General features: G+C 29.9%; 2 protein-coding genes across 2 annotated transcripts; one reads left to right on the top strand and one right to left on the bottom strand.

Annotated features, from left to right (window-relative positions):
• The first annotated feature begins 3,377 nt into the window (after positions 1-3,377).
• Positions 3,378-4,722, top strand: LOC126670213 (histone H2A.6). The gene is made up of 2 exons (XM_050363891.1): positions 3,378-3,651; positions 4,235-4,722. Exons 1-2 carry the CDS (start codon positions 3,463-3,465, stop codon positions 4,442-4,444), a joined length of 399 nt encoding a protein of 132 aa, XP_050219848.1. The 5' UTR covers positions 3,378-3,462; the 3' UTR covers positions 4,445-4,722.
• Positions 4,723-9,642: 4,920 nt separating this feature from the next.
• LOC126668162 (F-box protein CPR1-like) lies at positions 9,643-13,833 on the bottom strand. The gene is made up of 2 exons (XM_050361375.1): positions 12,715-13,833; positions 9,643-9,777 (listed from the first exon to the last, which is right to left on the bottom strand). Exons 1-2 carry the CDS (start codon positions 13,831-13,833, stop codon positions 9,643-9,645), a joined length of 1,254 nt encoding a protein of 417 aa, XP_050217332.1.
• Positions 13,834-14,449: the final 616 nt, after the last annotated feature.

Genomic DNA, 14,449 nt, shown 5'->3' on the forward strand with positions numbered 1-14,449 from the left:
TCATAAATGATAGCTTTAGCTGCTGCTAGTGAAGAAGCAGGATGGTTAAGAAGCCTGCTAGCTGAGATTCTTTTATGGGAAAAACCGATATCACATGTGTTGATCCATTGCGATAGTACTGCGGCTATTGGAAAAATTGAGAACCGTTACTATAACTGTAAGAAACGACAGATGCGTCGTAAGCACAGCATTGTTAGAGAATTTATCTCAACAGGGGCTGTAAGAGTGGATCATGTACGCACTGATGAAAACTTAACGGATCCTTTGACGAAAAGATTAGGTAGAGAGAAAGTCCATAAAACTTCTAAGGGAATGGGACTATTGCCTATAGAATGAGTCATCCATAATGGTAACCCGACCTAACTGACTGGAGATCCCAATAAATAGGTTCAATGGGTAATAACAAGTTATGATTGATATGAGTCAGAGCATGCAATATTGAAGCATGATTCCTGAAGCGATTAGAGGATGTGTTAATAGAATCTCTTAATGAAGTCTATACTCCATATGGAGTGGAGTACCTAGCTACAGGAGTACTCTTGATGGCTTCACCTTTGTGAATGTGAAAGTGGGGCCGCTTTCCATGAAATTTGAGGCAAAAATTTCTAGGGCGTTCACTAAACTGGGATAGACGTGCAAGGCCATAAATGCACAGGCTTTTGAATACACAATTAAAAGGTTGTGTGTGGTTTGATGTCCGAGATAGAGTTCAAGACTACGAGTCACTCTTGTTGAATCAGAATCCTACTCACTACGCAAAAGTTCAAATCGAAAGATACTTTTGCTTATGCGCAATGATACAGAAATTGTTCGAGATATTTTTAAAAAATTTCAACTGGGGGATTGTTGAATCAAGTGTGTGCGAACACACTTTAGTGTGAAAAATTCAAAATAAGAAAAGTGCATTAAATTCCCACATTGGTAAGGAGTGTGACTTATCATGGGTTTATACTTGAAAGGCGGACTTGTTTTACTCCGAAACATAAATTATCAGAAACGTACTAAACACTCAAAAACATCCTAAAGACATGCTTCTAAGTGGATCCAGAGGTAAATATATCAAGAACATCAGGCATGGCAAATCAAATAGTTTATGGCTAAACATGTGATTCTACCTATAGAGATTTGATCAGATATGACCAAATCTGACATGTGAGAGCAATTAAGACATATAGAACATCCTAAAAACACATGTTTATAATTTAAATCAGGTATAAGCATGGCATATTCATCAGAATTAACAGTTTGTAGCAATTATGGAAATGATCAGCAACAACAGTTATATCAAGATGACTTTTATTGCAATTAAGATACAGTTACGAACATATATAATCATGCAATGTGTAAGATGATAAAGACAATGATTATTTGCTCAGAATTACTGTTTCGAGTCATTGGCTCGTTTTTTGGTGATCCGAATGTGGAATCCAACTTTGAATCTACGCGCAGCAGGGCATTCTTGAATAAAATAAAGCATATAAGCTTGTTTGATTAACTGAAATTGACTGGTGTATGTGTGGTGGGGGGCTATGTGGTTTGGCCTACACTAGCATTTTTAGGTTTTTATGTTGTTTTTCTATACGTACTGGTGCCACCATTGGCTAGGCTGAGTTAAGGATGTATTTATAATGATCAATCAGGTATAGGGTTAGTTAGTGTTTGTATTGCATTAGGTATTATGAAAATGAGTGGAGTGATAGAGTTAGAAATGTTAATTAAATAATTATCAATATGAAATTCGGATTTATTCTTGAATGAGTAAAAGGTGGTTGAAAGCTATTTTTTATGTCCGAAAGTATAAAACGACTTCTAGGATCCTAGAAGTTTGGGTATGGTCAATTTAACTCATCAAATTTGCAAATTGGCCCATAAACTCTTAAGATATTTCAATTAGTCCAATTTTCTAAACTTAGATTACATTTTTTTTGGATTTTTATAAGCTATTTACGGCTAATTACATTTTAATCTTTCAAGTTCGCAACTGTGCACTGATCACGTCCGCTTTAATTCAAACAAACGAATCAATTCAGACAAATGTTTTTAAAAATCATCATTGGACCTTTATCAATTTTTACCTGTCCGGAGAATAGGTGTCTATAATATGCCATAAAAATAATGGTAAAATGGTTATTATGGTCCTCAAAAGTATCAAAAAGGATTTTTCAGGCTATTAAAATTTGGTTGTGGTCAATTTAGCCCATGAAATCTATAAATCGCCTGTAAACTTCAATTATTAACCGAATCGGTGCCATAACAGTTCTACCATGAATCCAGATTTTTAAAATACTGCTGCAAAGTACAAAGGAACCACAACATCAAATTTTTAAAGAGCAAATTACTCTGAGGTATCTCACATTTGTCATAATTCACAGTTTGCTACCTTTATTTGAAAATCAAACGATTTGGTACTTCAATTTTGATTTTGTAAACTATAAGACCCTTATGTTAAATATAGGTACTCAAACGTTAACGTATGTGAGGTATCAAATTGTTTACATAATTGAAACTGAGATACTATATTGTTTATATAATTGAAACTGAGGTACTAAATCGTTTGAAAGTAAGTTTCAAATTATTAACTGAACTAACAGAAGTGCCTTATAATTTACAAAATTAAAACTGTGGTATTAAATTGTTTGATTTTTAAATATAAGGTATCAAACTGTAAATTATGATAAATATAAGATATCTTAGAGTAATTTGCTCTTTTTTAAAGTGATACAAAAAAAAGGTCATTAATGTAATGAACAAAGGGTCAACGCGTCCCCTAAATTTGTAACACGTGATCATCTCACCCAATTTATATTCCCTCCGTCCCGTTTAAGAAGGGACAAATGAGTTTTGCACAAATATTAATAGAATAAGACAATATTTTATTTTATCATGTCTACCCCTATTAATTAGTATGGTTTAATGTAAATTGAGTTGCATTGAATGCATATTGAAATAACTAAAGGGATAAAAGTGGAAGTTTAATATAAATTGGCACAAAAAACACGATATGACCTTTTTAGATGGGACAAATAAAAATGGGATATGTTCCTTCTTAAACGGGACGGAGGGAGTACTTGTTTGAACAACCAACCTCAAAAATTTTCAGTTTTAGATCAAATAACCCTATAATTATATTTTTAAAACGCGTAAAATACAAATCGGAAGCGTTGACCTTTTCTTCTTAATGTAATTCATTCCTAGATTCAGAATTTCATAGTCCGATCCGAACCAAAAGACCCAAACCAAAACCAAGCGGCAACAAACAAAATCCTCACCGTTCTAGTCTCGCTAATCTAACGGTACACATTCTCAATCCGCGTAACTCAATCCTATTGGTTTACCATCGAATCCTTATTCCCTATATAAACATCAAACTCCTCCATTTCTCTCACATAGCTAATAAATAACGAACTAGTTTTTTCAGCTCTCTCTCGATTTGTCTCCGTTTAATTTGTGATTTTGGTTTCAATGGCTGGTAGAGGCAAAACTTTAGGATCTGGTGCCGCTAAAAAGGCGACGTCGAGGAGTAGCAAGGCGGGTTTGCAGTTTCCTGTTGGTCGTATTGCTAGGTTTTTGAAGGCCGGAAAATATGCCGAGCGTGTTGGAGCCGGAGCTCCGGTTTATCTCGCCGCCGTTCTTGAGTATCTCGCTGCTGAGGTAATTTTAATTTTCTTTTGATTTTGATTTGAGATTTTTGTTTTTTTTGTGTTAGTTTGGATTTGGGGATTTAGGGTTTGTTAGATTTTCAATTTCTGATTTATAATCGAAATGGGTAAAATTGACACGTGTATTTATGATTCGGTATTGTCAGTTAGGGTGTAATTAATATAATTATTCTAGATTCGAAGTTCAATTTGGAAACAATTTTGGAATTAGGCATAACATTCATATGCTAATTTTGTCTAATTGTCTCATGGATTATAAAATTTAAGTTTAGGGTTTTTGCATTTTCAAATGATTTATGAATGTTAGTTTGTTTAACCATGTCTGTTCGAATTAGGGGTTTTGCATATTCTATTGATCTATGATTTTGTATGCTTAATTAGGTCTGTTTAATTTAGAGTTTGTTTTGCATTGTAAATTGGATTATGATTTTGTTTGTTTAATTGTGTCTGTTTGAATTAGGTTTTTTTGCATATTCAATTGATTGATGATTTCATTTGTTTAATTGGGTCTGCTTGAATTAGGTTTTTTTTTTGTTGGGCATTTTCAATAGACAATGATTTTATTTGTTTTTCAGGTCCTTGAATTAGCTGGAAATGCAGCAAGAGACAATAAGAAAACAAGAATCGTCCCACGACACATTCAATTAGCAGTGAGGAACGATGAGGAGCTCAGCAAGCTGCTCGGAGACGTGACCATTGCTAACGGAGGAGTTATGCCCAACATTCACAACCTTCTCCTCCCCAAGAAGGGTCCCTCAAAGAGCCCTGCTGATGATGACAGTTAAGCTGAAATTCAATCAATTTAGGGAACAAGATCACAGATTCTTACAAACCTATTGCGTTTCCACTGAAATTTCTTTTCTCTTCTAGCTCTTAGTTTAATTAGTTTTCTTTTTGTTGTCTCTTTTTATTTAGGGTTTGGGATTCTATGTAGCTGCAGTAGGATTGATTAGTTTGTTTCTTTGGTGGTTGAGTAGTTAGTGATGTGCATATCTCTTAATTATTATCTTGTAGTTCTCTTCTAATAGAAATCAAAATATTGTTGGAATTTTTTTTTCCTTAATGACATTTGAGTTTTATTTAGTCTTATCCAATATGTATCCAATCACCAAATAATTTTCTCTTTGGTTTTTAAATTTGGATATGGACTCTATATGGACTCTAAATTTAATTTACAATCTCAAGCTTATTTCTATTTCAAGGTCTCAAATTATAGAATAGTTTCTACTTTTAGATCTAGTTAACTAAAATATTTCTAATTGAATTAGTTTTAGATATTAAAGTAAATTGCCCATGGTTTTAATAACAATAATAATTACTAATATTTTTTAATAGTTTCAGTATTAAAAGTAATTTTTTATGAGTGATTTTAAATTATTAATTAATAAAAATATATTGAGAAGATGAATCTATTAATGATTCAATAAAGATATTACAGAGAGTTAGTATTATTTTAACTAAATAAACTAAATTTTGTAACATGTGTAAATCAAACAAAACCAATATCAAGTCACTTTTTATCCTTTTTGTATTAAGAATTTAAAATTGAAATTTGATGTTTATAAATTATTTTTATTTTTCTTTATATGAAGACCTAAGTATTAATAAATATTATTTATTTCTAATATCTTATAAGACAATTGTATGAGATAATATTTAAATGTTCAATTCATTTACGTTTCATGCTAAAATATTAATATTAACATAAAACATGTAATAAAAATAAGTTTATGGATACATTTGGTAAAAAGTATAAAAATTATTATAGTTAAAAAATGAATAAGAACGTAATTGGTCTTGAACAGAAAATCATGCTTTGGATTGATTTTGGTGTGTTCACCCCTTTTTATGGAGATGTACGCATAAATATTCAATTTTTTTTAAATATTTTCTATATTTTTAATTTATCAAAGTATTAAAAAAATTGACTTAATTTTTTCCCTCCTTTCGATTACTCTTCAATTTGGCGCAAAATTGATAAGTTCAAAAATATTTGGATGAACAAAATCTTATATTGAATATCAACAAATGGAAGCTATAGTACTTTTTTACAGATTTAGATTATTTAGTCTAACAAAACACAAGTCAAAACAGATGATCAATGATCACTTAAATTTTCGTCAAGTTCAGGCAAAATCAGATTTTCATCAATCATCGGCTCTTCTGGCAAAACTAGATTTTCATCAAGCATTTCAGGCAAATTCAGATTTTGGTCAAGGATCTGCTGCTCTTCATGAGGCAAAACCAGATTATCTAGCAGAGGAACATATGCGTTTTCATTTTCGTTCTCAATCTGCAACCCCGAATAAAGTCGCTGGCCCATAAGAAACGCCTGCCTCTCGATCAAATCAGACCCCGTATGACCACTTCGGACTCTTCTTGCATATTTTTGAACCAAGAGTTCATTGATTGAATTCTGTTCCGTCACCGTGAGTTTCTTGAAATCTCTTGATTCTGCATTGAGGAATTCGATCTCAGAAGATGTATTAGCATTAATCTTATGATAAATTGTTAAAAAATCATCGGTTTCTTGATGGATTTTGGGTAGATAAGTGGCCAAGTCGTTGCCGATTTCGTCGACCCACCCTTGAACCTTCTCCTTCCCATACAAGATCATGTACTGTCGTAATTCTTGCTTGAACAATTCTTGAAAATAAGAAGATAGATGAGGGTTATTGGGAGGATTCATTTCAAGAATCGTTTAAGAGAGGTAATGCTTTTCTGGGTTTTCAGTTCTTGAATTGAATGATTATGACTTCTTGAATTGAATGTTTTCTCTAGTTTATCACTTCTTGAACTGAATGTAACGAACACAATGTGTGTAACTAACTTTCCCTCCTAGCACTCCTTGGAAAAATTTACAAATCAGAATTTTACCCTTACTTACAGTAGTTTTTCTCAAAAATTGGATTAAAAGCCCAGTAAAGAAAAATAATGGTTTGCAAGAAAAAGTTTTAAAATTAGTATTTCAGTATTTTATTCTCAAAGTATATGAACTGAATATACAATTTTTTTTATATATATAAAAGTTATTCTACTTAATTATAAGTAACCTATACTAAAAGTATTCATTAAACTAATACATTCAAAAAATTAATATCAATTTTTAGAGAAATTCTTAGGTAGACTCGGTCTACCACGTCATCCGTAGACCAAACCTATCACATTATGACACGTCATTAAAATGATGGTAATCTTATAATATTACTATTTAAAGATGTAAATAAGTAAAAAACAAATTTACAAGATTGCCATCATTTTAATGACGTGTCATGATGTGATAGGTTAGTCTACGGATAACGTGCTAGACCGAGTCTACATAAGAATTTCTCCAATTTTTAGCTGAATAACAAATGTTTTTGATAAATTAGATAAAGTGAATATTATGTCAAATATGGAACTAAATTATCAAAAACCATCCATATATAAAAATAAAGCCAAATGACTAAAAAAGTCAATTGTGTGGCGGAATTCCTACTTATATTCCAACATTTTAAAAGAATCCACTCTGTCCTAAAACTCATGGCTTTTTTTTATCTCAAACATATCGATCCGCAAAAAGATAAACACCTAGCTTGATGTAGCGAGGACGTTGCATGCGAGCTCTTGCCGCTCATAATAAAAGAATAGGTAAGATGTGCAGATAAATTTTTGAGTTTCTTTTTCTAATTTTTTATAACGTTAAACTCTAAATCCGTTCAACAAAATCTTTAATTTGTTTAAAAATAAAATAAATAATTTATCTAAATAGGTCCCTATATTAAATAGGTCTTAAATATAAACAGGTTCCAGTAAACTATTATATTATATTAAATTTAAATTATATTGTTTAATTAAAAATAAACAACTTACAATTAAATATCTAATTTATTTTATTTCATAAAGAAAAAACTGAAATTAATTTAATAACAATTGTATAAATATGTACAATTTTTTATTTAATTATATATAATAATAATAAATTAAGATGTTTTTTCACTTATGTTTCAGCAAAGTAATTAAAAGCCGAAGCATATGCTTTTCCCCTTAAAAACGTAAAAAAAAGGAGAAACGTATCTCTTAGTGTTTTCTATTTATTACAATTCGGTCGAGTGTAAGAGGCGTAAATCCAAAAAATTCAAAAAGCATAAGAGGCATAAATCCAAAAAATTATAAAGTATAAGAGGCGAAAGTTCGACAGAATGAAAGCGTGTAAGCCCAATAAATTAATAGAGCGTAAGAGGCGGAAGTTTTTCAAAATTGAAGAGTGTAAGAGGTATCAATCTGGAAATATTTAAGTGTAGAGGCGTAAAACCGTCAGAGTAAAAATGAAATGAAATGAACAAACGGTGATAAACAATGTCAATGTCGACAGTGGCTAGATAACTGGCTATGTGTTGGTCGATTACCGCAAGTAGACGAAATCACAAGTAGTAAAAGACTATAAAGTTCTGATTGTTGATCTAACTAAAAAAGCACGTTCTAATTACGAGTTTTAAGCTAACTTGATTTGTTTCAACGGTTTTGGTTTATTAATCTATACTATATATAAAAGCACGGATTGGAGGGGGGGGACAGGCAAATTTACTGAATAATCCTTTTCGGTTTATTACTAAATAAAGGTTTTATAGTCATTAACTAATTAGTTATTTAATTAATCTCTATTATAATTAAACTCCTAATTAGAATAGGTAGCTAAATTATCTCCAATTTAGTTTTTAGTATATAAAAAATAACTAAATTGTCTCCAAATTATTAGGAATACCTATCTTTTAGTTTGATTGAACTACAAAATTAAAACACTATATTTGATCAATATATTATTATTTAAATTTCAATCTTATTATTTTTAAAGATATTATTTTTAAAGATATTATTAATAAAATTTAGTTAATTATTTAATTGTGGTTATTATAAAACCAAAGAATAATAAATTCAGTATGGAAAAAAAATTTAATAACCGAATTTATTATATTTACTTTTACAAATTTTTTTAATTAATTTAATATTAATTATAAATAAAAAATTGATATAACTATAATAAATTTACTAATATGTACATTGACAAATTATGTTACGAGCCACGTGCATAGCACGTAATGCGAAACTAGTTAAAGTAAAAGTATATAAAATTAACAATTAAGAAATAAGCTATGATTCATAAAAAAGAAGAAGAAATAAGCTACGAATCTAAACACAAAATTTTCAATCAATTGAAGGAAACAATTGGGTAAATGGAATGCAAACACTTATCCGAAAAATCAGTGTATGAATGCAAATAAGATATATATATATGATCCTGACTATTCATAGGCACTAATTCCGCTCTCTCTCGAGTCACTAATTAGCAAAGGTCTATTTTATCCTAATTAGTTTAATTAACAACTCATTGCTAATCCACCTAATTAAGTCCAATTAAACTAATAATGTACCCAAAGAAATCCTATTGAACATAGCTCATTCTCATGTTGCTAATGCAAATAGAATATTAATTGGTTTTAGTCTAATTAACCTAAACTCGCTAGAGTCATGAATTAAAAATAAATAAAGTTATTATGGCCATAATCACCCATAAAATGTACAATCAATTAATTCACACATATCAACAAGCATTCAAACATTAACAAGATCGTATTTTCAATTTGAACCATATATGTTTTGGGTAACCTTTAGATGGTTGAAAAAGCCCTAATCGATGAGTTGAAGAACCATTCATCTATATAATTTTTATTTTCGTCAATGAAAATTTTAGCCTTTGTTAAAATAAAAAAATAAAAAAATGGAGGCTTAGTAAAAGGATCCTTTTTTAACTCCACATCCTTAAGATTAAGACTCATTTGAAGAATGATCAACTCACATGTAGAAGTTGGGGAGACCAAAAGAAAACATTTCTAACACTTTTTGGACATGTATGGAAGGTGGTGTGAGCAGCCCAACGGTGGTGCACTTGCACCACCCTTTTCTCCTTTGGTTTTACTTCTTAGTCGGTGCGATCGCACTGGGCTTAGTCTGGTCGCACCGAACTTAGTTGATGTCTGGTGTGATCGGCTTGACTCCAATGTAGCTCGAATCTTTTCTTTTCCAATGTGACCCAAATCTTCTCATTTCCGCTTCGCTTGACTCCCGGATTGCCAATCCCCTGATGTTTCCAAATATCAAATTATGCTCCAAAACACTTCATTCTAGCACATATTTTCCTGAAATAACTTAAGTATAATAATAAGCAATTTGAATTCAAAAGGATCGCAAACATGCAAAAATTGTGTCTTAAATACCAAGGTAAATAGAGGAGTATTTCTAATCCTATCACTTGCAAAATAGTCTACACACTTCATGTCGAGGAGGAGAACTATGATATGCATTTCTTTTAACTTTGAGTGCATGTCTGAGAGACAATTTCTTTAGAAGCAACTTCTTGTTCCAAGATAAAAATATGAGCTGTATTTTGATTACACCTTTCTCTTTATTTCAAAATCAATTAAAATTGATTTTGGAGTTACCATTTTTTTTAGTTTAATTATCAAATTTGAAAACGTTATAAATTGTTTATCACACTATGTTTTTATTAGCTCGGTTAGAGATGAGCATAAATCAAACCAAACCGAGCCGACCAAGATAATTTGGATCGGCTATTCGGTAAAAATAGTTTGGTTTTATTGCCACCAAAGTAGAAGTTTGGTGTTTGGTTTTCGGTCCGGTTTGACCATTTTAAATATCGACTGAAAAAACTGATTTAACCGTACAAATATATAAAAATAATTTTTTAATATATATATATATATATATGCTTATATATTTTGGTATATATTTTTTCCTTAATTATTGTTAATATGTGAGTTAATAGATTTTATACAGCATATAAATATGTTAATAAATGTATACGTAAATTCATTAGACACTAATTATTTAATATTTGAATTAATTTAAATACTAAAATAAAAAAAATAAAAACGTTCAGTTTAAATTGAATCTAACTATACCAAACCGATACGGTTCGGCTTTTTTACTCCAAACTACTAGTTTGGTTCGGTTTGGTTTGGATTTTTTCCAAACTTTAGTTGGTCGGTTTTGTTCGGTTCACTATCGAACCTAACCAAACCGACTAATGCTTTCCCCGGGTAAATTTTTAAATGAAATTCGACCATTTTTAAATATCTATTTTTTAATCTATACATATAGAAATACTGAACATATAAATATATTCAAAAGATCTATCATTTAGGAATATATTTATATTTTATATAGACATGGTTTAAATGCATTTAATAGTTATAATTTATAGTTTTAAATATTTACTTTGATTCACTAATCATAAAAGTAATTTAATTTTTTATTCTCTTTTTTATATAATTTGAATTTTTATAGTTTTTCTTTATTTGTTAGAAAAATTAATAGAATAGAATTAAAGTTTTTTTTATTAGGCTATGCTAAAAAATTTATTCTATAAAATTTAACTTTTTATGAGTATTTTTTTTAATAGATTATATATATGGTTAAAATCCGCGAAACTGAAAAAATAAACCATTATAAATGGTTAACCAATTTAATGAAATTTTAAATTTAAATTTTTAATTTTAAAATTCATACTACTATATATGGACAAGTTGACAAATTATCTTCATAGACCACTTAACATATATTATAAATATCTGATGTATGTGAGCATATATTTTTAAAATATATTATAACATATATGTAGGGGCGTCTTGCATAGATGTATACTCATATTTTTAGAATATATCATTACCAAATCATCGTATTAATTTATTTTGATATAAACAATTAAAAGTAGTTTTACTAAATTAATAACTACAATTTTGATATTATTTTAATATGAATTATAATTTTATTACCGAATTGAAATATAAAATTTAAGTTGACGAAACCTATCTTAAGGTTTATATATTGTTTTACTTCGTACATGTGCGTTTTTATTTTTTTACTTATACCAACCTATATCTATAATCTATAATCTATCTATAATCTATAATAAATATAAAAGTGTATTCACGGAGGGAACACTTCCATTCACGGACAAATATACCCTCTACATATTTTATTCAAGTTGATATTCTTAATTGTGACATATAAGAATATTTGTGCCTAACAAATAGAAAGATAACATTCCTAATCTATAAAAAAAACATATTAAAAATAATTATCGGAGTAGCTACCATTATGTATTAAATTCCTAATTCTAAAAGGAATTATGCAACAACTATCATTATGTGTTAAATTTCTAATCCTAAAAGGAATTGCACAGATATATCACTATATACAAAAAAATATGATGAGTTTCATTAACATTAAATAATTATATTATAATATTTGTGTTAAAATTTTGATATTTTTTTATTTATTAGTTATTTACTATGAAAAATAATATAAATCTGCTTCAGTCATATTATCATTTTTAACAATAAAAATTAGATCTATTACTTAATTCTAACTTTTTAACATTTCCAATAAAAAAAATTAAAATTTTATAAAATAATTAAACAAAAACGAATAAAAAAACACAAGTCCAATAAAATTTAAATAATAATATATTATTATAAATTATATATAATTATAATTTTAAATAGCAGGTCATATAGATATCATTAACGTACGTAGCACGTGGCAAAAAAAACTAGTATTTTTAAAAACAGTTTTATGAAATCTTTATGATAACAAAAATACTGAAGTGTGATGCAGTGCTCTTCATTAATTAAAATAGAGACAAGCTAAAACTGTTTTCGAAAGTATATATCGGTCAAATTAATAATGAAATATAAAATATATATTAATAACACAAAAGTGACATATTTTAGAACATAAAAAAATATAAAAAAAGACAAAAAAATACCACAAAGAATACCATTTATATATTGAAGAAAACGAGCCAAACCCTAATCATGTGGCATAAACCTAATCATATTTTCGTTGCTCAGAGAAGCTCCCAGTCCTTAGCAATAATCCATAATTAACATTAAGTTTGAAGACGGCTGGCTCATCTATTGAACAAAACTAAACTTTCTATGTAATTACTAATATAAGTATAATTTTGTGGTTTTAGAAAATGATGAAATCGAACCTGCCCGGTTACTAAGTTAATCCCAAATATTTCTCCTCTGCCATTATTATAGAGATATTCAACTCCGACGCAGCCTAAAGGTAGCGACACTCTGAACCGCTGCCCTGGCGGGTCAAATACTTGTGGCCCTACTTTTCCCATAGTCAAAACTTTAATCCATGAACTGGACAAACCATAATCTTTCATTATCCATAAACAATTATGCTCATGATTATTCCAATCTTCCCAGAACAACCCAACTGTCGATTCATTGTACACCAACACATTTATGAATGTTAATGGCTGGCGCCGCGGCCAAACATCTTTTTCCGGCGACCCCAATTCTTCCGGAATACCAATTTCCTCAACAGTCTCGTCGCCTATTGCATTGAACCTCAATAACACGATAAATCCATCTCTACGACGGCCACACCAATGACTAGCTCCGTTAACAATAGCCTGCGTAGCCAGAGAAGCCCTACAATATGGTACAAACCGAGAATCCATAATCTTCCAAGAACCGGAATTGAGAGAGAAAACTTCGACTATAGATTTGAAATCTTTCGAGTCGTCAGGACTGATCATCCTCATTAGCTTGTAGTCGTCGCGATCGGAATCATATCCGAGCCCGACAAAGCAGCGTGTGTTGGATAACACGTTAGGGCTTGGAAGCACAACATGTTTTTGAATTGATGGGTTCCAGAAGATGAAAATCCGGGGACGAGGCAGGGGCTTATCGGACGGCCAGCGTAAATCATCACCAACAATGCAAGCTAAGCCATTGATCGAACCAATAAGGACACAATTTTCTCTGCAATGCGTTAATGGAAATTTATGGAGATGATACGTCTTCAGTTCTTGGGTATCATCAAAATAGACGCAATGGGTATCGGATAGCATTGAACTGTCATAATGGCGGAAACAAAGGGCTAAGGGACTATGGATGCGATTTTTGTGGGTGTTTTTGATATGATTGCGAATAAAAGTAGGGTTTTTAATGAGAAATTTCCATGACTTGCAGACCAAGGTGCAACAGAGTAGGGTTCTGACCGGTAACTTTTGGAAAATCTCTAGTTTTAATTCTTCATGGAGGATTTCGAACATGTTCGTCTTCTCCTGTTTATGATTTCTGGGTTCCATCTCCGCAGTTTGGAGAGTTTAACTAAAATACGGTGATGGCGTGGTGGGAGATGATATTTGAATAGAATATATAGACAATCAATAAATATAGAATTTATCCGGATAGAGAGACCCATTTTCAAATTAGTTTGTAGAAGCTATTTAAGTAATCAGTCCCTTTTTAAAATACTAATTTTGCATTACGTGCTACGCACGTGGCTCGTAACGTGACTTGTTATATTAAATTTATTTATTTATAATCAATATAAAATTAATTGTAATTTTTATTAGAAATCAATATATATTATTAATTTTATTCTACTAATATTTAAAGTGTATTAAACTTTTTGAACTTAATTATAAAATAATAATTATTTATTTAAAAAAAATAGATTAAGTGCCAACAACATACACTCCATCGAATCTAGTGTTATAACTTGTAAACGATATAACCATTTCACTTGAATGGACATATGTTCTTAGCAAAAATATGGAGCAATGTAAATAAAACATGAAGCAAGATAAATAAATAATAGATTATTAAAAAAAATTAGATAGTTTTGTTTGTTTGTTTCACTAAAGATGAGATTTTAGTTTGTTATAATTATATTTACATATCTTAAAATATAATTAATGG

The sequence above is a fragment of the Mercurialis annua genome, linkage group LG2 (genome assembly GCF_937616625.2).
Source record: "Mercurialis annua linkage group LG2, ddMerAnnu1.2, whole genome shotgun sequence".
NCBI classification, from domain to species: Eukaryota; Viridiplantae; Streptophyta; class Magnoliopsida; order Malpighiales; family Euphorbiaceae; genus Mercurialis; species Mercurialis annua.

Excerpts from the sequence above, each read along its gene's own strand:
- LOC126670213 (XM_050363891.1), top strand. The coding sequence starts at position 3,463 with ATGGCTGGTAGAGGCAAAACTTTAGGATCTGGTGCCGCTAAAAAGGCG. Across the intron at positions 3,652-4,234 it reads TTGAGTATCTCGCTGCTGAG|GTCCTTGAATTAGCTGGAAA; the intron begins GTAATTTTAATT and ends TTTGTTTTTCAG.
- LOC126668162 (XM_050361375.1), bottom strand. The coding sequence starts at position 13,833 with ATGGAACCCAGAAATCATAAACAGGAGAAGACGAACATGTTCGAAATC. Across the intron at positions 9,778-12,714 it reads TTAACTTAGTAACCGGGCAG|GGGATTGGCAATCCGGGAGT; the intron begins GTTCGATTTCAT and ends TGGAAACATCAG.